Raw genomic sequence first — 26,868 nt, 5'->3', positions numbered from 1 at the left:
TGTACTGTTGTAATCCATATTATGGAAAGAACAAATCAACTCAGCAAAGAGAAACAACAATCCATCATTACTTTAAGACATGAAGGTCAGTCAGTCCGGAAAATTTGAAGAACTTTGAAAGTTTCTTCAAGTGCAGTCATAAAAACCATCAAGTGCTCTGATGAAATCGACTCATGAGAACCTCCACAGGAAAGGAAGACCTAGAGTTATCTCTCTTGCAGAGGATAAATTTATTTGAGTTACCAGCCTCAGAAGTTGCCAATTAACTGCACCTCAGATTGCAGCCCAAGCAAATGCTTCACAGAGTTCAAGTTACAGACACATCTCAACATCAACTGTTCAGAGGAGACTGTGTGAATCAGACCTTCATGGTCAAATTGCTGCAAAGAAACCACTACTGAAGGAGACCAATAAGAAGAGACTTGCTTGAGCCAAGAAACACGAGCAATGGACATTAGACCGGTGGAAATCTGTCCTTTTGTCTGACGAGTCCAAATTTGAGATTTTTGGTTCCAACCGCCATGTCTTTGCGAGACGCAAGAAGGTGAACGGATGATCTCTGCATGTGTGGTTCCCACCGTGAAGCATGAAGGAGGAGGTGTGATGGTGTAGGGGTGCTTTGCTGGTGACAATGTCAGTGATTTATTTAGAATTCAAGGCACACTTAACCAGCATGGCTACCACAGCATTCTGCAGCGATACGCCATCCCATCTGGTTTGCGCTTTGTGGGACCATGATTTGTTTTTCAATAGGACAATGACCCAAAAGACACCTCCAGGTTGTGTAAGGGCTATTTGACCAAGAAGGAGAGTGATGGAGTGCTGCATCAGATGACCTGGCCTCCACAATCACCCGACTTCAACCCAATTGAGATGGTTTGGGATGAGTTGGACCGCAGAGTGAAGGAAAGGCAGCCAACAAGTGCTCAGCATATGTGGGAACTCCTTCAAGACTGTTGTAAAAGCATTACAGGTAACTACCTCATGAAGCTGTGTGAGAGAATGCCAAGAGTGTGCAAAGCTGTCATCAAGGCAAAGGGTGGCTACTTTGAAGAATCTAAAATATAAAATATATTTTGATTTGTTTAACACGTTTTAGTTACTACATACTCTAATTCCATGTGTTATTTCATAGTTTTGATGTCCTCACTATTATTCTACAATTTAGAAAATAGTAAAAATAAAGAAAAACCCTTGAATGAGAAGGTGTGTCCAAACTTTTGATTGGTACGCTATATATATATATATATGTCTATACATATGTATATATATATATATATATATATATATATATATATATATATATATATATATATATATATATATATATATATATATATATATATATAAAAATATATAAATATATATAAATATAAATATATATATATATATATATAAATTATACTGTAATATATATATATATATATATATATATATATATATATTATATTATAATATATATATTTATATTATATTATAATATATATATTTTTATATATATATATATATATATATATATATATATATATATATATATATATATATATATATATATATATATATATATATATATATGAGCCTGGTGTGGGCAAAGTGGTAAGGGTAGTGGCTTGGGATCCAAAAGGTCCTGAGTTCAAGCCCCGTTGGCCGCTTGAATTAATACACACCAGGAGGTTGACTCAGCCTGTCATCCTTCCGAGGTCGGCGAAGTGAGTACCAGTGTACTGGTCCCGGTGTATGCCCCGGTTATAATAGGTGTACCATATCCCTGTGTGTCGTAAGAGGCGACCAGGGTTGCATCAGGAAGGGCATCTGGCGTAAAACCTGTGCCAAATCACTATGCGGATCATACGGATGATCTGCTGTGGCGACCCCTAACAGGAGCAGCCGAAAGAAGAAGAAAAAGAAGATTATGTATATATATATACATATATATATATATATATATATATATATATATAAATATATATATAAAAAAAAAAATATATATATATATATGTACATATATGTACAAATACGAGGTGAATGCACCCGGCATTGCCCGGGTTCTTTTTGAATGAATTCAATCTTCTGTACATCGGTCTGACTCTAACCCAGTATCAGTTCCCTATTGGGCCACGGCAGTCATAGCCTTAGGGGGCCGGTGAGGGGGAAACACCCTCCCCCCACCCCGGCCAAGGGGCCTCGCCACCTCGCCTATAACCTTCCTGGGGCCAGTCCCAACATTTTTTGTTTGCAGAAGTTTCCTCCTATCTTTCACCGTTCAGGAGATTAGTGCATGCAGAGCCTAAGGGGGTTGGTGAGGGGGAACACCCCCCCCATAACCTTCCTGGGAGCCGTCTCAACATTTTTTGTTTCAGAGGTTTCCTCCTTTCTTTCACTGTTCAGAAAATTAGCACGTGCAGACAAACAAACAAACAAATAAACCAATGTCACCCTCAGTGTGACCCGTATCTTGCCAAAAGGTGACCACGTGTGACTTCTTTAAGGTCACACAGGTGAACAGAGCTGCTATCCACCAGGAGCGACTCCTTGAGGAATATCTGCCTACGAGAGATTCCGATGAGAATCGTTCTACAGAGTAACCATGAAAAATATGCTTTTTCCTCATAATGTCACCAAATGACGTCATAATGTCTCAAGCTTGACATATCTAGAAAGCACTCAGAGGTGTTCAATTTGAGGTACTACACGATATGGTTCCTAAAACTTGAAAATTTGACCTTGGGGTCAAATATGTTTGACCTGAGGCGCTAACCATGAAGGTCAAGGCCAATCGCCACCAAAAATTAATCAGCTGAGCGCCAGACCATGAACTATATTCCCATGAAGTTTGAAGATGATCCGATTAAAATTACTCATAAAATAAGGGTTTCGTCGACTCCCCTGATTTGTGACAAAGTGACCTTGACCTTTGACCTTGACCTTCAAAATTTTATGCGCTGTAAGGGACCTCTATAGGCCTCTGATATGCGAAGTAACAAAAATTTCCAATGATAACTGTGCTCTGCAGAGTGAGTTATACGTGATTACAGACCAAAAAAAAAAACAAAACATATGAAGGTCAAGGCCAATCGCCACCAAAAATTAATCAGCTGAGCGCCAGACCATGAACTATATTCCCATGAAGCTTGAAGACGATCCGATCAAAATTACTCAAAAAATAAGGGTTTCGTCAACTCCCCTGATTTGCGGCAAAGTGACCTTGACCTTTGACCTTGACCTTCAAAATTTTGTGCACTGAAAGGGACCTCTATAGGCCTCTGATATGCGAAGTTACAAAAATTTCCGATGATAACTGTGCTCTGCAGAATATTTTATACGTGATTACAGACAAACAAAAAAAAACAAAACAAAAAAAAACAAATAAACATACAAGCTGACTAACATATCTTGCAAAAACTTTGTTTTGGCAAGATAACAAACAAAAACTTCAAATTATATATATACAGGGTGTCCCAAAAAAATACACAACTTTTCATCTGCAAAGATAATGATCATAACATATATATTTTTAAAAGATATATGGCTGGATAGAAAGCTGAAAGGTTGAAGTTTATTGTACCAATGTCAAAATTGCCATCAAAATTTAAATTTTGGTTTAGAATCGTCGTTTTCTTTTAGACTACACATTCGACGTAGGCTCCACGTTGTCCGATCACTACCTGCAAACACGTTGTCATGTTCTCCATCACTTTGGGAAACGTTTCCTGAGTAATGTTCTGGATTACTCAGTGGATGTTTTCCTTCAGCTGATCAAGAGTTGAGATACCCTCACAAGAAGAAGTCTGGAGGAGTAAGGTCAGGGGAATACGGTGGCCACTCAACGTCTTCGTCGAGGGAGATAAAGCGGCCCTCAAAATGTTGGTTGAGAAAACGCCTCGTTTCGCTGGCTGTATGGGGCGGTGCCCCATCTGCTGGAACCACTGGGTTCTCATCTGGATCAGGTTGTTTCTCCTGCGGGCCTGAGTACGTAGCTCAGGCAGATAGAATTCCTGAATCATTTCGCGATAGTTCCCCTAGTTTACTGTGCAAGTGCATCCCTGGTCATCTTCAAAGAAGTATGGACCAATTATCCCATACCAATCAACCGCCACCCACATGCTGACTTTGAGAACAGATCGAGGCACCAGTTCAGTTGATGCATTACCAGGATTTTCATTTCCCCAGTACCGAAAGTTTTTTTTTTTTTTTTTTTTTTTGTATACCTTGGTCGAGGCTCGTATGAGAGCTAACACACAACTCACAGCAAGGAGGCATGAGACAAGAGGGGCGGGAGTGGAAGGGACAAAAGAGTGGGGAACAGACACATTAGGTGAACTGTGGAAGGGAGAGGGATGGGGATGGGACGGGGAACATGGCGAAGAGAAGATGGACATTTCAGGGACTTTCAGGAAGGAAAGCATGAGAAATGAAGGAAGTGGGCATGGTTGGATTATCGGGGTTAGAAAAGATCGAGGATTTGGATGGGGGAAGATAAGAGGTGGTGGTGAACAGCTGTTTTGAAAGTCTGGTGGGAAGAATGGGAAAGAATAGAGTGAGGAAGTTTATTCCAAAGGCGGGAAAAAAGAGGAATGAAAGAGTGAAGATGAGCAGTGATTCGTGATTTTGGTAGTTTTACCAGAAGGGGGTTGTTGGCGGACCTTGAGCGCCCTGTGGAAATGTGGTGGGGACAAATCGCAGAGAGAGCAGGGGGGGCAAGGCTGGAGAGGAGTCGGTAGAAGACAGAAAGACCACCGACCAACCTGCGGTGATTGAGTGAGAGGCCCAAAGACTCAGCTTCATTGCGGGAGATGCCGATGATCTTAAATGCCCTGGTTTCGACAGCGTGAAGCCGAGAAAGGTGGGAGGCAGGAGCACCAACCCAGAGGGGAGAGCAGTACTCCATCAGGCTACGGACAAAAGCTTTGTAAGTGGTCAGGAGCTCAAGAGGGCCGAGGAAGGACTTAGCACGACGGAGGATTCCCAGTCGGCGACTGGCTTTTGAGGCTAGGTTGGAAATGTGACTTTCCCAGGAAAGGTCATGGCAGATAGTGAGACCTAGAAGTTGAAAGAAAAGACTTCTTCCAGAGGATTGTTGAGAAAGTGGATGGGGGGGTTTTGTAAACGGTCCTTTCGAAGAGACATAGTGAGAGTGTGAGAGTTGTCTGGATTGAAAGACATGTTCCACGTGTTGGACCAGTTTGTGATTTTATTCAGATCTGCAGTGAGCGAAGAAGCTGCTGCTTGCCGGTCTGAGGGATGACAGATGGTAAGCAGAGGGTGGAGTCGTCGGCAAAGAGAAATAGAGGATTTTCCAGAGAGTCCGAGAGATCATTGATGAAAACCAGAAAAAGAACAGGGCCCAGAACGCTACCTTGAGGAACTCCAGCCTGCACAGGAAGAGGGGATGAAAGAACTCCATTTAGGGCCACACGTTGACTGCGACAGGAGAGGAAGTCTGCGAGCCATGAGTGGAGATGGCCTTGAATACCATGGGAAGAGAGTTTGGTGAGTAGGGCAGGGTGCCAGACTGTGTCAAAAGCACGTGATATGTCCAGGGATACGGCTCGGATTTCCTGTCTGGCATTGAGGACCTCCATCCATTGATGGGAGACCAGAAGCAGCATATCCAGGGTAGAGTGACCTGGTCTGAAACCAAATTGATGATTGGAAATCAAGCCATTGGAGAAGAGGAAGGATTTCATGTCTGAAGCGATGATGGATTCCATCACCTTGCTGATGATTGGGAGAAGGCTGATTGGTCTGTAGTTACAGGGATCTGTTTTTGCACCTTTTTTATGCAGGGCAGTGATGTTAGCAGATTTCCAAGCAGATGGCAGATGACCTTGGGCAAATGAGAGGGTGAATAGAACAGAGAGAGGGTGAGCAAGAGCAGAAGAGCAGGCTTTGAGGACACGTGGGCTGATGCCGTCTGGACCGGTTGCAGAATCTGACTCGAGGTTTGAAAGCAAGCTCTCCACCTTGTCAGGAGAAAACGATACAGATTCCAGGGACAGTTGGGTGCGACTGGGTAAAGTGGGTAGAGATAGTGATGGGTTTAGGACACAAGATTTAGCTGCAAACACCGAGTTAAGACATTCAGCTTTATCACGTGTGGAATCAGCAGTGCGGCCATTTGAGGTAAGGGAGGGGATGGAGGGGGAACATACACCAGAAACAGATTTGATTAAACGCCACCAGGATTTTGAGGAGGGAGAGAGGTTTGAGAGTTCAGACTTGAGATGAGAAAGATGTTGTTTTCTGGCTCTCCTGAGGGTAGATACACACTTGTTCCGAGCTTTGTGGAAAGAACTGAGATTGCCCTCAGTTGGGTTTGCTTTCCATGAGGCAAAGGCAAGTTGTTTCATGACAACTGCCTCGCCACAAGCTTCAGTAAACCAAGGGCGGGAGGAAGGGTAAGACAACTGAACACGAGAGGGGATAAATCTGTGCATGAGGGAGAGCAAGTTTCTTTGAAAGAATTCCCAGGATGAGTTGATGTTTGAGAAAGTAGTGATAGGAGACCAGTCTGTAAGTTTGATGGCTGCTCGGAGACCCTGCCAGTCGGCTTGAGTGAAATGCCAGACTCGACGGCGGTGAGGTGGTTCTCTGATAACAGCCAGAGAGATGTCCACTTTGACAAGGACGTGGTCAGAAGAACCAATTTGAGCGAAGGAAGAGCAGCAGATATTGTCAGGGAAATTTGTCAAAATCAGATCCAGAAGAGATGGAGTACCATTGGTTGAGATCCGGGTCGGGAAGTTGACCGATTGAGTCAGTCCCAATGAGTCGCAGAAAGCCTTTGCTGAGGTGCCATGACAGGTGAGAGAGATACCCACACCTAGCCAATTGGCGTGATGACAATTGAAGTCACCACATAAGAGGAAGAGAGAGTTTGGATGAGAGGATAGAAGATGGTCCATGTTTTCGGATAGTGAGGTGTAGATGGAGTCATCACTGTTCGGTGGACGGTACAGTACACATATAAACATGAGGTGGGAGTGGAGGGGAAGCCGAAGCCAGAGGTATTCATGGGGGTGTGGGGGAGTGAGAGCAGTGCATGGAGAGTGAGGAATAGAGTCTTTGATGAAGAGAGCAACACCTCCACCAGGACGAGGCTCAGGTCTGTCATACCGTAAGAGGGAGTAACCAGGGAGAGATACTTGGGAGAAGTTTTGCTTGTTAACCTCCCCGGACAAGTGAGCATGGCATTCGTCCGTCATGTGAAGTTTTTTGAGGAAGTCTGCATCTTCCTCCAACTTTCCTGAGAACAAAATTGCAAAGTCGTCGTTTGCGTTTCTGTTGATCAGTAAGCACCGTTTCCGTTTGAATTTTGTATGAAAAGGCATGAATGTCTTGGCGAAGGATCCTCTGAACGGTGCTCTTATGAATGTTTGTCTCAGCAGAAAGTCGTCGAATCGATTTTTTTGTACTCTGAACGACCGCTTGTCTCACCATTTCCACATTTTCTTCAATACGACTTGTCCTTTTCCAACCACTGTGACCCTTGTGAAGGTCACAGATGGTTCCCACATTGGTAAACTTTGCGATGGTGCACTTTATTGTCCGAAAGTTTGGTGCATGGCGCAAGTGGATCCCGAAATGTCTCGAGTAAAGACGTTGCACGTGTATGACACTTTTCGTCTGGTGCCAAAGTTCAACAATTTTCGTCCGTTGTTGTACGGTCAGTCTTGGCATTTTTCTGGTGCTTGTTTGGTATCAAAATAAACTTCGGGGTCTCTGCAACAAGAAATGAAGCATCAGTGACAAAATTACTGCTTTTTTTAGGATCAAACGAAGCATTTTAAAAGTTGTATATTTTTTTGGGACACTATATATATATATATATATATATATATATATATATATATATATATGTATGTATATATGTATATATATATATATATATATATATATATATATATATATATATATATATATATATATATATATATATAATAAAAGCATTCTAAAAATGCAAAACCAGCCACCTTAGAAGAAGTGATAATCTATATATCTAGAACCGCACTCGGAAAAGCAGATACCTCCGCCAGGCTGAACAGTTTACATTTTGTATTCCAATGATAGGCAGGATCTACATCCAGACCTGAACTAAACTCTAACCGGCTTGTTATTGTTGCCAAACCAATTCATCCACCATGTTTTGTCATCAATCGTCCACAACTTTTTGAGATCTCATGCTATTTCTAGTTTTTTGCCCCATCTTTCAATGGTGAAGAATCACTGAAAAATGAAATAATTCTCATATCCAGATCTGGATTTGGATATTCACCAAAATCAAATCAATTCATCCTGATCACACACCCAACCTGTCCACCAAGTTTCGTCTGAATCCGTCCACACTTTGTGATATCATGTTACGTATAGTCTTTAGCCCAATCACTCAATGGTGAAGAATCACTTTACAGATTTTCAGATATGGATCTTCACCAAAATCAAATGAATTTGGCCTCACCACACACCAAACCTGTCCACAACCTTTTGAAACATCGTGTTGTATAGTATATCATTTTAGGCCCGATCTCTTAAAAGTGAAGAATCACTTTAAAAAAATTCTAGTAGCCGGATCTGGATCCAGATCTTCACCAAAATGTAATCAGTTCATCCTTGTCACACACCCAAACTCTCCACCAAATTTCATCTGAATCAGTCCCCAACTTTTTGAAATATCCTACACACAAACAAACAAACAAACAGACAGGAGTGAAAACAGAACCTCTGTCCACCTTAGGTGTCCAAGGTAAATAATGGAAGCAAAAGAGTTAGCTACCTACAAGGAATTTTCAGAAAAATAAGTTGTTTTTTTAATCTTGGAAAATGTATAGTGTAACTAGTCTTTTCTAAAATGTGTATTTCACTGTGTCGATATTGATTCATATCATCATTAAAAATGTCGACATAAACATAAGTTATGCCTGCTCCCTTTGGGAGCGAGAGGATTTGTTCTCAGAATTAGTATGGTTTCCTAAGCTAAATACCCCCTTCACTCTGGCATGGGTCATTGGTGAAAATCACAAGTCTCCTCACACTCGCGTGAGGGGAAAGGGGTGGAGAAGAGGTTTATTTTATAATAAACTCATCAACTTATCTAGGGTAACGCAAACACGAATACATAATTTGTTTATTAGATTTTCAACGGTACCATTTTTAGATCCTCGTGGAGGATCTCTAAGTCTTACTCACGTTGTTGTTCTTCATCTTCTTATTGTGGACTTTTTTGTTTCACAGCCTACAGTTTTCATCAAAACTTCCTGAAACTTGGCATATATATGTAAAAATACCCTGCGCAGATAGTAACCATCTCGGATTTTGAAAATTCCTCCTAGAAAAAAGTTATGACGTCAAAATATCTCCGCTAATGGAAATCGCCTAAAAAATTATCTCCGAAACTAGGCAAGCTTTTAAAATTCTGTTTGCGGGAATTAAACAGGGCTTTAGCAGAGATGAATTACTGCACATATGATGCATCACCATGACCTCATATCAATTTTTATGACGTCATTCCTATTTTTTGACATTTTTTGTTTCACAACCCAGAGTTTTCATCGGATCTTCGTGAAACTTGCCACGTATATGCAGAAAGGCCACGCGCAGGCAGCAACCATCTCCGATTTTGGAAATTCTTCTGAGAAAAAAAAGTTGATGTCATGATATCGCCGCTAATGGAAATCGCCTACACTATTATATCCGAAACTAGGCACGCTGTTTGAATTTCGTTTGCGGAAATCAAGCCGGGGATTAGCACAGATAATTTATCGCAAACCTGATACATCACAATGACGTCATATTCGTTTTTTATGACGTCATCATTAAGAGGACGAGGATCTTAGCTCATTTGAGCTTGTTATTCTGAGGCAGCAACAACCAGGACACATTAAAGTGGGAGGTTCTGCTTCTTATTCATGTGTTGAATGGATGGTCACATCTCCTCTTAGTAATAGTAACACCCGTTCCCCCTGAGAGCAAAAAATAAATAAATGCCAATAATCACTCCCTGTGGCAGAAGTCAGTGGTTAAATTATTTGCACGATTCTCATTGTGCAGGAAAAAAAATTGCACCATCTCCCCATTATCACTGAGGAAGGGTGACGACGGGGCGGGAAATTCATTTGTGCAAAGGACATGAAACTGGGTACCCTGAGCACGCATGCTCGGCAGTGGGTACCAGGGCTTGCATTTGTCGACATTGTGAATCTGAGTACATCTCTCAAGCAATGCTACAGTGCCTCTCTCGGTTGTCTGTGCCTGTCACCGCAATAACGTCTAATTTGCACTTTTGCCTGTGATGATCGGCATGTCATGAGAAAACATTCAGGGGTTTACCCTACTCCGGAAGAGTTTGCCAAAGTACAAGAAATGGGGACAACTGGCGAGCGAGCACTGAAGCTGCTGTCTGACTGGATTGAAGATTTGATGAAACCAAGTTTACCAGAACTGATGAGCAAAACAGGCGTTTTGGAGCATGCATGGGCATGAACTCTACATTGGGAGATGGAACTCTGTCGGATGTGAAGAAGATGGAAAGCATTGAGAGCGATCATCAGGCAGCACCAGGGCAGCGGATACTGAGAGGGGTGATGCAGGTTGGACATGCAGCAAAGGGCTTTTTGCTCAGGGAAGATACAGAGATGAAACTGGTATTGCTCTTTGAGAACAAGCCAACTAGCACCCTCCTTTCAGAAGTGGTATCCCATCTTCCCATACAGTTGCAGGTCTGACTACATGGAGACCAAGCTTCATCCTTGGATCGTTGGTAATGGTGGATGGTTTCCTCCATCCCTTGCTGGTGAGCAATTCTCACTGCTGGTGGTGCTTTACTGCAGTTGGGGCAAGGCCAAGGATGCAGTGTTTCGTGTGACTTGGTGTAGGCCAAAGATGGCTGCTCAGTTAGTTTTGTGAGTGGCTTGGGCAGCAGTAAGGATGGCAGGGCACCTCCCACGTTCCTTTTTCAAGATAGACACTATACTGCTGTCACCGTAATCATTTTTGTTATGAAATGGAATTTAGATTTCGTATTATCCAACAATTCAACGCTTGGCGAATTGGTATTTTCTTTAAATTTTCGGATTTCACTCGAGATATCAACACTTATTTAGTCCACGATATCCGATTCTCAAATCCGAAATCATATTTCAATTATATACTTTAATTAGTCTGTGAAACACACAAACTTATTGGTTCACAAGCGCCAGCCAGAGTGACTACTATATTCGTTATGCGTGTGTGTCTGTCTGTTCCGAGCATAGCTCCGTGGGTTTTGATCCGATCCTGATAAAATTTGGGTGGGAGATTTATATCATAATCTAGTTGTGTTTTCCTGAGAATGGGTGTGCTGTGCCCATTATGGGCGGAGCCACGCCCAAAAAACATGTGTTTTTAGGGGGTAGCCGATTTCAAGTTACATCTTCTCTGAGGGGGTTTGTCGAATCTGGCAGGCGTTTCGGTATTTGGCTAGCCCAATGGCACCTGCCACACGGAGCTCGATTTTTCATTTTCGTCCCAAGGTCAAGGTCACAAGGTCACGAACTTAGAAAATGTCAAAAAAATAAATAAATTGGGCATCGAGCTCCTTGGGTTTTCAACTGTTTCGAATGAAAGTTGGTATGCAAGTCGTGCTCTTCGAGTACGACAACTTTCATCATTTACGTTTTTCCCGATTCCCGCCAGTTTGCCTGTGGCGTCCCCTCGAAGGTCAAAAAATAAAAAAGGCGAACCGTGTACATTGCTCGTGAACCATCGCAGTCTCCAGACTTATTATTATTATTATTATTATTATTATTATTACAGATTTGCTCAAACAGAATTCCATTCCAGCAAATTTTCTTATGCATATTCATTTACACATGTACATAATATCTATGCATGACACAACAGCCTCATCAAAATGATGTACCTCGCTCGCCAGTATTGGCCAGAAGGTACTTTGTGGAATGATGGGGCAGGTGAACGGGGAAGGTACTTGCGGCACCAGTCGATGAGAAACTGCTTGGGAGATTTTGCTGTCCAATTCTTTTTGCTGTACTCAAATATACGTACATCCTGAACACCACCTGGAAGGAAGGGGATAGAGGAAAGGAAAATGAAGGCAGCATTTGCAAAAAGATGCAAGAAAGTATCAAGTAGGGGAAGGTGAAAGAAAGGGATAAAGAAAGGGGAAAGACAGAGGTGGAATAATAATTATTGGTGAAAAATATATAAATAATTTTTTTTTTAAGAATCGAAAACACAAGTCATAGGAAAAAGAACAAATGTAAATTTAATGAAACTCAATGAATAACCAGGTGATATTTAAACATTTCACAATTTCCAAGCAGTTGAATGAATCGATGTACATGCAGGATGTCAAAACTCAGAATATGCTCATGCTCTTTGCCTTTGATGTGTTATGCACAAGCATAGGAAACAGTGATTTATAAGCTGCAAAATAATTGTATAGTTCATGCTTTTTTTAAATGTTTCTAATGCCTCGAAAAGAGCTGGCAAATACATCACATGCAGGAAAATGACTTCAAGAGACATTGCTGTACTTTTTACATGAATTCCAAGGATATTAGTAGATAATGCTTCCGGTTCTGGTTTTTGAACGATGGTCGGTTCTCTCGAGGGGTCCCTGCCGACTTTCTCAAAGTTAAGTTTCCGATTGTTGCCTGTCGCGTTTTGACTGTTTATTTTGTCGCCTCCATGTTTACTGTGTTCCTAGTTCAGTTTTGTTTCAAAACTTGTGCTTTTTGGTGAGTTTTTGTCAGTCTTGTTGTATCAGGTTTCCATGAAGCCTTCCCGTGTTCCCGTCTATGTGCACGATCGTGTTTGTTTGTATTTTCTTCTTATTACCATCAGTTTTTAATTTTCTCCACTTTTCCCTCCACCCTCTTTCTATCCTTCCCAACTATACCCTCCGTTTCATGTCTTAAATGTTTTGTTTTGTTTTTAAACTTTTTCCATTCTCACCTGATACCCCACGTAACTCTTCTTCCTCCTTCCTATTTTGCTGATCTACCATCTTCCTTCTACTTCTGCTGACCCCCATTCACCATACACCTTCACGATTTTTTCTTCAACCTTTCCTTTACCTATCCATTAAGAAAAAAGAAAATAAATAAAATAACTGTCTGTTAAAATGTTTCAACATCCAGAACACTGGTTCTCTTTATTGTATCACAATTCATTCTTCTTCTTCTTCTTCTTCTTCTTCTTCAAAAGACTTTTCAATTTGACCTTTCCTTCATCCCATGTCTAAACAGTCCAACTGTTACAATGTTTCTTTTCTCCATTCTCTTAATTCTCCTTTATTGTATCACTCATGTAATGTCTTTAATCGCATCTCACACTTTAAAAAAAAATTTCAATCCCACTTTGCAATGAATGTTCCTGTTCCATAAATCGTCCCTTTTTTCCAACTTCAGTGCTAAATTCACCCCACCTCCTTAAATCTACCTCCTCACCTGTTATACCCTCTTTGCCCTTCCATATTGCCCCTCATCCTACCTCCACTCTCAGCACGTCTTCACTGTCTTCTGCTTTAGTTTCAGCTCCTCCTCTGGTGTTCCAAAGTGTGTGGTGTTCTAACATCTGTAGGCTCCATTCTAACAGAACAGATATCTCACTCTCTAAATCAGTGCACTCCTCAACATCTCAAACATGCTCTTTCTTTCCTCTAATCACACCTCTCCCTCTTCTCAACACCGCAAATCTTATACCTCACCCTGCCCGTTCCCTTCTTCACCATACTTCGACCAAGTATCATCCCTCCCCCCTCCCCACCTCTCCCATTGCCCTCCTGCCCCTTTGCCGTGCCTGCTCCCATCGTCTCTCCTCCCTCTCAAAGCCTCCTGCTTACCTTTCTCAAAAACTCCTCACTCACCCTTCTCTCTCAACTCTTCCCTCTCACCCTTCTCCCTTCAATCTCCCCCTTCTCAAAGTTATCCCCCCTCACATCCACAAAGCTGCCTACTTCCCCTGCCCTCTCTCTTCCATCTCATTCCTCCACCTCCTCCAATCTTCAACCTCCCCACTGTGCCTCATCATCCCATCACCTCCGAGCCTTTTCTCCTCCTCATCCAGCCCTCTCCCCTAGCTCTTCTGTATTCCCCCACACTCTGCCAACAACCCTCATAACCTCCCCCACTCTTCCCTCATCCTACCCTCCCTCTTCCTTAACAGTGTGGACCTCAAACATCCAGGGCCTTCACTCAAACCTGACAGATCTTTCCATACAGGTTGCCACTAAAAAAACGAGACATAATCCGCTTAACAGAAACTTTCCTCCTTCAAGACGTCTCTGACTACCCTAGTATCGCTCCCTGGCTACTGTCTCCTCTGGTATGACGGACCTGAGCCTCGTCCTGGTGGAGGAGTTGCTCTCTTCATCAAAGACTCTATTTCCTCACTCACCATGCACTGCCCTCACTCCCCCACACCCCCAGGAATACCTCTGGCTACGGCTTCCCCTCCACTCCCCCCTCATGGTTATATGTGTGTTGTACCGTCCACCAAACAGTGATGACAACATTTACACCTCGCTCGCCGAAAACATGGACCAACTTCTATGCTCTCATTCCAACTCTCTCTTCCTCATATGTGGTGACTTCAATTGTCATCATGCCAGTTGGCTGGGTGGGGGTACCTCTCTCACCTGCCATGGCACTTCAGCAAAAGACTTCTATGACTCATTGGGACTGACACAATCTGTCAACTTCCCGACCCGGATCTCAGCCAATGGTACTCCATCTCTTCTGGATCAGATTTTGACCAATATTCCTGAAAATATCTGCTCTTCTTTCTCCGCTCCAATCCGTTTATCTGACCACATGCTTATCAAAGTAGACATCTCTATAGCTGTTATTGGAGAACCACCTCAGCGCCGTCGAGACTGGCATTTCACTCAAGCCGACTGGCAGGGATTTCAAGCAGCAATCAAACTTCTAGACTGGTGTCCCATCTTGACTTTCTCCGACATCAACTCAGCCTGGGAATTCTTTCAAAGAAATTTGCTCTCTCTTATGCAGAGATTTATCCCATCTCCTCTTCAGTTGTCATACCCTTCCTCCAGCCTATGGTACAGTGAAGCTTGTGGCGAGGCAGGTGTCCTGAAATAACTTGCCTTCACCTCAAGGAAGGCAATTCCAACTGAAGGCAATCTCAGATCCTTCCTAAAAGCTCAGAACAACTGTGTGTCTGCCCTGAGGAGAGACAGGAAACAACAGCTTTCGAATCTCAAGTCTGAACTCTCAAAAACCGCTCTCCCTCAAATCCTGGTGGTGTCTAGTTAAATCTGTTTCTTGTGAATGTTCCCCCTCCATCCTCTCCCTTACCTCAAATGGCTGCACAGGTGACACTGCACACGAAAAGGCAGAATGCCTAAACTCATTGCAGTTAAATCTTGTGTCCAAAACCCATCGCTTTTTCTACCCACCTTACCCAGTCGCACCCAACTGTCCCTGGACTCTGTGTCCTTATCTCCTGACAAGGTGGAGAGCTTGCTCCAAAAACTCGATTCTGATTCTGCAACCGGTCCAGACGGCATCAGCCCACATGTCCTAAAAACCCATCCTGCTGCTCTTGCTTACCCTCTCTCTGTTCTATTCACCCTCTCATTTGATCAAGGTCATCTGCCATCTGCTTGGAAATCAACAAAAATTCCTGCTCTACATAAAAAGGTGCAAAAACAGATCCCTGCAACTGCAGACCAATCAGCCTTCTCCCAATCATCAGCAAGGTTATGGATTCCATCATTTCCTCAGACATTAAATCCTTCCTCTTCTCCAATGGTTTGATTTCTGATCATTAAGTTGGATTCACACCAGGTCACTCTTCCCTAGACTTACTGCTCCTGCTTTACCAACAATGGATGAGGTCCTCAATGCCAGACATGAGATCAGAGCCATCTCATTCAACATATCACAAGCTTTTGATACGGTTTGGCACCACATCCTGTTCACCAAACTCTCTTCTTATGGTATCCAAGGCAATCTGCACTCATGGCTCGCAGATGTCCTCTTCCGTCGCTGCCAATGTGTGGCACTTAAATGGTATTCTCTCATCCCTTCTTCCTGTCCAAGCTGAAGTTCCTCAAGGCAGCGTTCTGGGTCCTGTTCTTTTTCTGGTTGTCATCAATGATCTCTCCGACTCTCTGGAAAAACCCTCTTTATCTCTTTGCTGATTACTCCACTAATGCTGTACCATCTCTCATCTTCGGCAAGCAGCAGCCTTATCACTCTCTGCAGATCTGGATAAAATCAAAAGCTACTTCAACACTTGGAACATGTCTTTCAATCCTGACAGATCTCACATTCTCACTCTGTCTCTGAAAGGGCCGCCTGGAACCCCCCCCCCCCCCCACGTCTACTTTCTCAATAATCCTCTTGAAGAAGTCCTTTCATTCAAGCTTCAAGGTCTCACTGTTTGCCAAGATCTTTCCTGGGAAAGCCACATATCCAAGCTGGCAATCAAAGCCACTAGCCAACTGGCCATCCACCGTCATGCAATGCCCTTCCTTGGCACAACTGAGTTCCTGACCACGTACAAACCTTTCATCCACAGCCTGATGGAGTACTGCTCTTCCCTCTGGGCTGGTGCTCCCGCCTCTCACCTTTCTCGGCCTCACGCTGTGGAAGCCAAGGCATTTAGGATCATTGGCATCTCCCACGATGAGGCTGAGTCTTTGGGTCTCTCACTCTCTCACTGCAGGCTGGTCGGTGTTCTTGCTGTCTTCCACCACCTCCTCTCTGGCCTTGCCCCCTTTCCCCCTGCTGTCTGACATCTGTCACCCCCATATTTCCACAGCGCGCTCAAGGTCCGCCAGCAACCCCCGTCTGGTAAAACCACCAACATCACGCATCACTGCTCAACTTCACTCATTAATTTCTCTTTCCCCCCACCTTTGGCACAAACTCCCACACACTCTTCAATCCCACTCTTCCCTCCAGGTCTTCAAAACAGCTGTTCACCACCATCTCTTATCTTCCCCCATCCAAAAACATGATCTTTTCTACCCCCTTAATCCACCCCAAACCCACCTCCTTTAAATGCCCTGCTTTCCTTCCTGAAAGTCCCTGTAGTGTCAATCTTGTTTACCATATGTAATCCTCCCCATCCCTCTCCCTTCCACAGATCTTACAATGTCTCTATTCCCCACTGTTTTGTGCTTCCCTCTCCCGCTCCCCTTGTTGTATGATCTGTGTGTTAGCTTTCATACGAGCCTCGACATTGCATTAATTTTTTTTTTTTTAAGACAACAAAGTACATGCGATTTGAACCTGGGATCCAAACATTATGATCAATGTGCTCAGACACAGAAAACGTCATAATTGTGAATGAATCAAGTTATGACGCTTTAGCCCACGTGAACATATGAAGAGATGCACACTCACCTTTATTTACTGTCCCAGGTAGCTCTTTGGAGACTGTTTTTCTATCTTCACCTTCTGCAAGATCAGTAGTCATCGTATCGGCTTTCTCTATGGGAAAGCTATTTATCGAAATACATTCTTCATTCTCAACAGCAGTTTCAACGGTCTCAATAGCAGTTTCAATGGCCTCATCTTTTTGGTGCAAGTTTTTCTTCTTGTGCTGCTTCTGGGATACTTTTCCAATGGCCGCATCATCAGAATCCATTGATGCAGTAACAACATCTTCTTTTTCCCACTCAAAAGGTTCATACAACCCAGGGAGCTGAACATCCTTGTTGAAACAAGAGTCCTTCTCAACAATATGGAGCTCTGCACACATCAAAAGCCATCAATGTATTCACTCACTGCAATCATTTAAAATACTGCTGGCTATCATGGTATACCAAACAATGGTGAAGCATATATATTATTGAGCATTGGGCATAGTTTGGTCTTTGCCATTACTGACTACAGCTTGTATTAATAAATCTACAGTATAACTAGATCATTTAAAGTTAAAATAATAATAATAATAATAATAATAAAAAACAAGATATAAAACATGCACAAAGCATGAAATTATAGAATACTAGGCTTGATGATGTATTGTGTCAGTCTGAATTGATGAATTGAAAGCCAATAAGAATACGTTAACCACCATGGGAAGTGAGGTGCAGCTGGCATTTCAAGTGCAAGACCTATGTCAGAGCCTTTAAGTCCTGCCCATTATTTAAGCATCAACGAATCATCTTACCTGCGAGTAAAGAGCGAATGCAATGTCGAGCATCCTGTTTGGTTGCCAAATCTTCTCGCGCAACAGCCTCAGCCCCTCTCTCACGTTCATCCAGCAGTTTTGCCGCGAGCATAAGGTATCGGTCATCCTTGTACAAGAAAGCATGCCGAGTCTGGTGCATAACTGGTATGTGTCCCTTTCCCAAATCAATAAAGTTTGTCACAATGTCAAATATAGTTTGTTTCGATAGCGACATTAAATGCATGGAAGAGTTAATTCAGAAAATGCTAAAAATACTATGTTTATCGACAATGTTATATCACATAAAGATTGTTATGCATCTGTCCCCATTGTCTTATTAACTGATCATTCATCAATACAATGCATGTAAAAGGAGCAAAAACTATATGAAAAAGTGAATAACTGAATAACAAGCTTTTTACTTTAAATATACAGAGGTTAAGGTGCATGGAAGAGGTGAACAAAAGAGGATGAGAAGTCAGCAACCACAATTGAGCGGAGATGAACAAGCTGACAAGAGGCACATGGAGAGACAAAGGAGAGACAAGAAAGGACATAAACAGATACACAGACCCAGATATAAAATGAGAAAGCACATCAACAGTTCAGAAAAAACAATTTCAAAGAAACATCCAAGAGATCAATTACTATATAAAAGCAAAGGAAATAAACCGAGCAGATATGCAATCTTACAGGGTCCATTCCGTCAAGCGAGTATCGGACTTTCTTCTCTCGCCTTGGTTTCTGCTCAGTGGACCCCGTGCTGCCATTATCCACAACACGAACCTTGCATGCACACATGTGAATGAAAACCAATAAAGCACCAACAAAACATTCTAACTTGTCATATGAAAACAAAATATATTAAGAAAAGAAACAACTCCAAACAAACATCAAAACTTGAATCACTAAATTTAAATATGGATCATGAACCTAATCATAAACCTATTCCAGCATCTTATTAAAGTCACAAAACTCCCATTGGATAAATGTTTCAGAGTCATTTGAATTAACGTGGTGATGTCTGCCATGAACTTTTGCTAAGCGAGTGAAGACATGGAGTGAAGTTTGGATCATCTTGGTTCTGATCATCATGGAGACATGGCAGAGGTGCTTCAAAGAAGTTATGTAGAGTTGAGAAATGCTTCCTTGATGGATGCTTTGAAATGCACAGAATTACATACTGGGTTTCTTTTGCATGAGTGGGTAAAGATTATTTGTAGGGTTTCAGAAAAGGAGCATTTTACACTCTATTGGCAGGGACATGCCAGGTCCGTGCTTGGTCCTGATTTATTTCGAAGTCGAAGTTCTGCGAGACTTAATCCTATTTCCTGTATTGATGAAACAATATATATATATATATATTTTTTAATGTAGTGGTGTCATCAGGCAGATGAGCTGACAGGATGGCCCATATCTATGTACACTCACCTCAAAGCCGTCTCGCCTGGGTTTGAATCCTGACCCAGCTATCAACTGTCATCGCGGTGTTTCACAAGCAGGGTGATTCATCAATGTGTGTGTTGTGCCTCGGATGGACGTAAAACGGGCGTCCTGTCTGCCGGCATTAGTTGGTGGATGTTAAGGATCCCATGGTGTCCTTCGTGAAGCGTAGACAAGCTATTTCCGGCACCATGAGCAAATTACAAATTCCTAACCAGCAGAGGGCAATGCATCAGTGGCATAGTCGCACCCTCAATCAATTATGCTACCCCACAGCCTTGTGCTGCATGTGAAAGAAGAAATATCAGATTTTACTATTTTCCATGAGCTTAGCTTCAATCGGGTCATTTCTGCAAGATACCATTTGCTGTCAGTGGCATCAGTCTCTCAAAAACTCGGAGGTTAAGGGGTGGGAGTAAATATCCAATTCTATTTATTACTGACAATAATACACCGATATATGTGTGTATGCATTTCCTATGTTAAACACAGCTACGCATATGAAACAGTTGCATGTTCTTGTGACTGATCATACAATAATAATAAGAATCCAAACTATCATTCCACATTCAATATTTATGGATCATACACAAAACAATATGCATCGTGAATGAAACACTTGTGTACAATAATTGTACACGTGCAATTCAGACTGAAAACACAATACATGCAGGAAATTGTACAAGGGATAAGTGAACAACTATCATCATCAAAATTAAACAGCAAAGCAATTCCAGAAACCATCATGAATAACATCTCACTTGATTATGCTTCACCTGTTCTTCCTGAAATGATTGTGCCTGAAAGTAATTGAAACACTGCACTGTCCTGCTGATAACGAGTTTGCTCTTGCTCGGCCTCACCACAGAAAACAATACGATCGGAAAAGTCAGAATAAAGCGATAAAGACAGCTTAGATTGCGAGACATCTTTGTGAGCCGCCTCCTCACCTCTAACACATGCAAGCGAATCTGGCGAGTATATTTAAGTTTGAGGAGCTAGACTTCTGCAACCGATTCAGCAATTCAGAGAAAATAAGTCAAAGTCGATGCCTCCTACACAAAATGTAGCTCAGACTTGCAATGTAAGGATTTTCTCTGCATTTGAATGCACAGACGGACGAGTCGAGATAAAGAGCAGCAACACATCTTTAGAAAATCAAATCCAATTGATAATTCATTCGATTGTTGCTCGTCAATGTCACTTTGAGTTGTGGTTCCAATGAATCATTTACGAACTTCTGTTTGTGACATCAACAAGATCTGCTTTTTCAAAATGTCCATGAGGTTAAAAAAAATGTTCACACACATGATGTTACATACTGTATCCATTACATACTGATATAGGTCACATGTTTTGGCAGCCATATTGGATTTACCCTAAAACCTACAAAAACCCTCTTTTCCAGAACAGCTGGACAGATCAAGGGGACACTTCACACAAATGTTCCCCAAGCCATGGGTGTACAAGTTTGTTCAGGAATAATTGATAGGTCACATGGTCTGGCAGTCAGATTTATTTTATTTTTTGATATGGGTTCTTTTTTATTTTTTAAATAAGGCTCACTTGGCTGTGCCTGGGTGGGTTTGAGGGTAGAGGAGTAGCAGCTGAAATGTGAATCCTATCCAAGATCCTCCTGATTACTTAATCTTTGTTTTTTGCTTGTTTGGGTTCCTTCTGATTACCCCATTGCAGGACTGTACCTATTTGGTCTCCCATTTGATCTGAATTGAATTTATTTCAATTAATAATAATAATAACTAGAACTGCCACTTTATAACTGCTGGCAGTGATGACCGGGTACCCAGTCCGTCCGCCTTTGATACAACATGGGACTTAAATCATAGTCGCAATTTTCGCATTGAAAGGATAAGCGGTGCCAGAGAAAACATTATTTAATGGTGATACAAACACAGGCCTGCTTCGAGAGGGCGCGGAACAGACGAGTTACGAACCGGGCAGAACAAAGCGTTCAATTTCGTTATTACTGGCTTCTAGATTCAAATAATTAAATAATTCTGGCTCCCAAACCGTGTGACCGATCAGGTTGAAATTTTAAACTTTTGTTTCGCATGTCACCTGAATTATAAATGTGAAGTTTCGCATATACAGAGGCAGCGGTTCCAGAGTAAACATTAATTAATATTTATCCTTCAATCCAAGATGGCGGCCAAACCATGTGACTTGTGATGTCATAATTTGCACCACGTGTGCAAACACGATGGTGGATGAAAACTGCAAATCTTCGCTTCTCCAGGTGAAGCAGTTCCAGAGAAAACATTATTTAATATTTTTCTTAAAACCAAAATGGCTGCCAAACCCTGGGCCCGATCCCGTTGAAATTTCAAACCCTCATTCCGCATGAGCGTTCCACCATAAACTTGATGTTTCACATTTATTGATGCAGTAGTTCCAGAGTAAACATTAATTAATATTTTTCCTTCAATCCAATATGGCTGCCAAACGTTGCGTCGTACCTCAAAAGGGGGTGAGAACTTTTTATTCGTCATGGAGAGGCGGTCATAGTGGTCGAGTTTCGCCTGGATCTGTTCAGCCGTTTCAGAGAAAAAGACGTTTGAAGATATTGTTTTTCAATCCAAGATGACTGACGAACCACGTGACCTATGATATCAGAAATTTATATTCTGCTTCAACTGGGTAGTGGAACACATTTGTGGAGTTTCGTGTTAATCGGTAAAGGTGCGTTTTTCTATCCAAGATGGCCGCCAAACCATGTGACGTGTGATGTCATAATTTTTACCATGCGTGCATACTGCCCTCTCGATGATAATTACAAATTTTCGATTCGATTGGTTAAGCGGTTCCAGAGAAAACATTATTTAATATTTTTCTTAAATCCAAGATGGCGGCCAAACTGTGTGACTTATCAATTCGAAATTAACAAACTTATATCGCCTTCCTGTCCCGAATACAGTTCTGAAATCTCCCCTTCATTGGGCCAGCACTTCTGGAGAAGATGTTTGAAGGTTTTCAGGTTTTTTCAAGATGGCCGCCAAACCATGTGACCGATCAAGAACAAATTAACAAACTTGAGAAAGGACCTCATGGGGAATATATGTGTGAAGTTTCGTCTTAATCTATCTTGCCCTTCTGGAGAAGAAGATTTTTAAAATTTATTCATTTTCAATCCAAGATGGCTGCCGAACCTTGTGACCTATGATATCATAAATTTAAATTCTGCTTTCCATCGTCGACCCGAAGAAGTCTGTGAAGTTTCGTGAAAATCGGATAAGGTCTATTTTTCTATCCAAGATGGCCACCAAACCATGTGACTTCTGAGGTAAAAATTTTTTGCCATGTATGCAGACTTGAGGGAGGAAGGCAATTGCAAATTTTCGCTTCGATGGCTTATGAAATACCAGAGAAAACATTATTTAATATTTTTCTTAAATCCAACATGGCGGCCAAACCATGTGACCTATCACTTTGAAATTAACAAACTTGCATCGCATACATGTCCCGAATATAGTTGTGAAATCTCGCCTTCATGGGACCAGCGCTTCTGGAGAAGAAGATGTTTGAAGGTTTTCGGGTTTTTTCAAGATGGCCGCCAAACCATGTGACGTATCAACAACAAATTAACAAACTTGAGAAAGGACCTCATGGGGAATATATGTGTGAAGTTTCGTCTTAATCTGTCTTGCAACTTCTGGAGAAGAAGATTTTTTAAATTTATTCATTTTCAATCCAAGATGGCTGCCGAACCTTGTGACCTATGATATCATAAATTTAAATTCTGCTTTCCATCCTCGACGCGAACAAGTGTGTGAAGTTTCTTGAAAATCGGATAAGGTCTATTTTTCTATCCAAGATGGCCGCCAAACCCTGTGACTTCTGAGGTAAAAATTTTTTACCATGTATGCAGACTTGAGGGAGGAAGGCAATTGCAAATTTTCGCTTCGATGGCTTATGAAATACCAGAGAAAACATTATTTAATATTTTTCTTAAATCCAACATGGCGGCCAAACCATGTGACCTATCACTTCGAAATTAACAAACTTGCATCGCATAGATGTCACGAATATAGTTGTGAAATCTCGCCTTCATGGGACCAGCACTTCTGGAGAAGAAGATGTTTGAAGGTTTTAGGGTTTTTTCAAGATGTCCGCCAAACCATGTGACGTATCAACAACAAATTAACAAACTTGAAAGAGGACATCAGGGGGAATGTAGTTGTGAAGTTTCGCCTTAATCTGTCCAGCCCTTCTGGAGAAGAAGATTTTTTTTTAAAAAACACTAAAAAACAAGATGGCGGCCGAATTACGTCATCGATGACGTCAAGAAAAACATTTTCGTCAGTGATTTTAGGCGTAGATGATGCTCAGAATTTTTCAGATTTTTCCTATACGGCGTTCTACTTGACGAATTATCACCGGTATATCGCTTCACCTGTGACGTCACGAAAAATCACACGTGTTCCCCATAGGGAGCTTAGTAAAATGTATCAAGCGAAAAAATTTTCCATTGCAGGGTTTCTGAGATACAGAGGTCCAAAGTTTATCGTTTTTTTCAAGATGGCACCCGTACCACGTGACCAATGACGTCATAATTATAACGTGATTGTGCTATCAAAAAAGATACATACTATGGTGAAAATTTCCTGTCGATCGGACTTAGTGTTCCAGAGAAAATGATTTTTAAAGCGAAAAAGGGTGCAAAATGCCGGCGGAAAAATAATAATAATAATGCGTAATAATAATAACTAGAACTGCCACTTTATAACTGCTGGCAGTGATGACCGGGTACCCAGAAGTGTCCGCCTTTGACACAACTGATACAACATAGGACTTAAATCATAGTCGCAAAGTTTTGCATTGATAGGATAAGCGGTGCCAGAGAAAACATTATTTAATGGTGATACAAACACAGGCCTGCTTCGAGAGGGCGCGGAACAGACGAGTTACGAACCGGGCAGCACAAAGCATTCAATTTCGTTATTACTGGCTTCCAGATTCAAATAATTAAATAATTCTGGCTCCCAAACCGCGTGACCGATCAGGTTGAAATTTTAAACTTTTATTTCGCATGTCACCTGAATTATAAATCTGAAGTTTCGCATATATAGAGGCAGCGGTTCCAGAGTAAACATGAATTAATATTTATCCTTCAATCCAAGATGGCGGCCAAACCATGTGACTTGTGATGTCATAATTTGCACCACGTGTGCAAACACGATGGTGGATGATAACTGCAAATTTTCGCTTCTCCAGGTTAAGCAGTTCCAGAGAAAACATTATTTAATATTTTTCTTAAAACCAACATGGCTGCCAAACCCTGGGCCCGATCGTATTGAAATTTCAAACCCTCATTCCGCATGCGCGTTCCATCATAAAGGTGATGTTTCACACTTATTGATGCAGTAGTTCCAGAGTAAACATTAATTAATATTTTTCCTTCAATCCACTATGGCTGCCAAACGTTGCGTCGTACCTCAAAAGGGGGTGAGAACTTTTTATTCGTCATGGAGAGGCGGTCATAGTGGTGGAGTTTCGCATGGATCTGTTCAGCCGTTTCAGAGAAAAAGACGTTTGAAGATATTGTTTTTCAATCCAAGATGGCTGACGAACCATGTGACCTATGACATCAGAAATTTATATTCTGCTTCCAACTGGGTATTGGAACACGTACGTGAAGTTTCGTGTTAATCGGTAAAGGTGCGTTTTTCAATCCAAGATGGCCGCCAAACCATGTGACGTGTGACATCATAATTTTTTCCAAGTGTGCATACTGCCTGCGAGATTATAATTACAAATTTTCGATTCGTTTGGTTAAGCGGTTCCAGAGAAAACATTATTTAATATTTTTCTTAAATCCAAGATGGCGGCCAAACCATGTGACTTATCAATTCGAAATTAACAAACTTATATCGCCTTCCTGTCCTGAATATATTTCTGAAATCTCCCCTTCATTGGGCCAATGCTTCTGGAGAAGAAGATGTTTGAAGGTTTTCGGGTTTTTTCAAGATGGCCGCCAAACCATGTGACCGATCAAGAACAAATTAACAAACTTGAGAAAGGACCTCATGGGGAATATATGTGTGAAGTTTCGTCTTCATCTGTCTTGCCCTTCTGGAGAAGAAGATTTTTAAAATTTATTCATTTTCAATCCAAGATGGCTGCCGAACCTTGTGACCTATGATATCATAAATTTAAATTCTGCTTTCCATCGTCGACCCGAACAAGTGTGTCGATTTTCGTGTAAATCGGATAAAGTCTATTTTTCTATCCAAGATGGCCGCCAAACCATGTGACTTCTGAGGTAAAAAATTTTTTACCATGTATGCAGACTTGAGCGAGGAAGGCACTTGCAAATTTTCGCTTCGATGGCTTATGAAATACCAGAGAAAACATTATTTAATATTTTTCTTAAATCCAACATGGCGGCCAAACCATGTGACCTATCACTTCGAAATTAACAAACTTGCATCGCATGCATGTCACGAATATAGATATGAAATCTCGCCTTCATTGGGCCAGCGCTTCTGGAGAAGAAGATGTTTGAAGGTTTTAGGGTTTTTTCAAGATGGCCACCAAACCATGTGACCTACCAACAAGAAATTAACAAACTTGAAAAAGGACCTCAGGGCGAATATACCTGTGAAGTTTCGCCTCAATCTGCACAGCCGTTCTGGAGAAGAAGATTTTTTAAAAAAAAATTTTCAAAACAAGATGGCGGCCGAATTACGTCACCGATGACGTCAAAAAATTTTTTTTCTACGATGAATTTTGGTGTAGATGACGCTCAAGAAATTTCAAATTTTTCCCATGTGGCGTTCTACTTGACGAATTTTCACCGGGATACCTCTTCACCGATGACGTCACGAAAAATCACACGTGTTCCCGAGAGGGAGCTTGTTAAAATGTATGAAGCGAAAAAATTTTTACCCTGGAAGATTTCAGAGATACAGAGGTCCAAAGTTTATCGTTTTTTTCAAGATGGCGCCCGCACCACGTGACCAATGACGTCATAATTATAACGTGATTGTGCTATCAAAAAAGATACATACTACGGTGAAAATTTCGTGTCGATCGGACTTTGCGTTCCTGAGAAAATGATTTTTAAAGTGAAAACAGGCCGCAAAATGCCGGCGGAAAAATAATAATAATAACTAGAACTGCCACTTTATAACTGCTGGCAGTGATGACCGGGTACCCAGACGTGTCGGCCTTTGATACAACATGGGACTTTCTGCAGATGACAGTCGCAAAGTTTCGCATTGAAAGGATAAGCGGTGCCAGAGAAAAACATTATTTAATAGT

General features: G+C 41.7%; 1 protein-coding gene across 6 annotated transcripts in view; it reads right to left on the bottom strand.

Annotated features, from left to right (window-relative positions):
* The window catches only part of LOC147031835 (ATP-dependent RNA helicase DHX29-like), a 186,339-nt gene that overhangs the window by 94,776 nt on the left and 64,695 nt on the right, over nt 1–26,868 (bottom strand). For all 6 annotated transcript variants that reach the window (XR_015054646.1, XR_015054647.1, XR_015054648.1 and 3 more), the window contains 4 exons: nt 18,838–18,930; nt 18,145–18,271; nt 17,373–17,720; nt 11,897–12,053 (listed from right to left, as the gene is read on the bottom strand). Coding sequence is in view for 3 of the 6 variants with exons in the window: in XM_085868169.1 (XP_085724295.1) it covers nt 11,897–12,053; nt 17,373–17,720; nt 18,145–18,271; nt 18,838–18,930 (725 nt within the window). In the remaining 3 variants the exon portion in view is untranslated. The remainder of the gene's footprint in view (nt 1–11,896; nt 12,054–17,372; nt 17,721–18,144; nt 18,272–18,837; nt 18,931–26,868) is intronic.

Source organism: Eptatretus burgeri, chromosome 2, assembly GCF_056783735.1.
Source record: "Eptatretus burgeri isolate ZD-2024b chromosome 2, Ebu_testis_v1, whole genome shotgun sequence".
In the NCBI taxonomy this organism is placed as follows: Eukaryota; Metazoa; Chordata; class Myxini; order Myxiniformes; family Myxinidae; genus Eptatretus; species Eptatretus burgeri.
The sequence above is the reverse complement of the archived record's forward strand: the minus strand, read 5'-3'. Positions and strand labels throughout refer to the sequence as shown.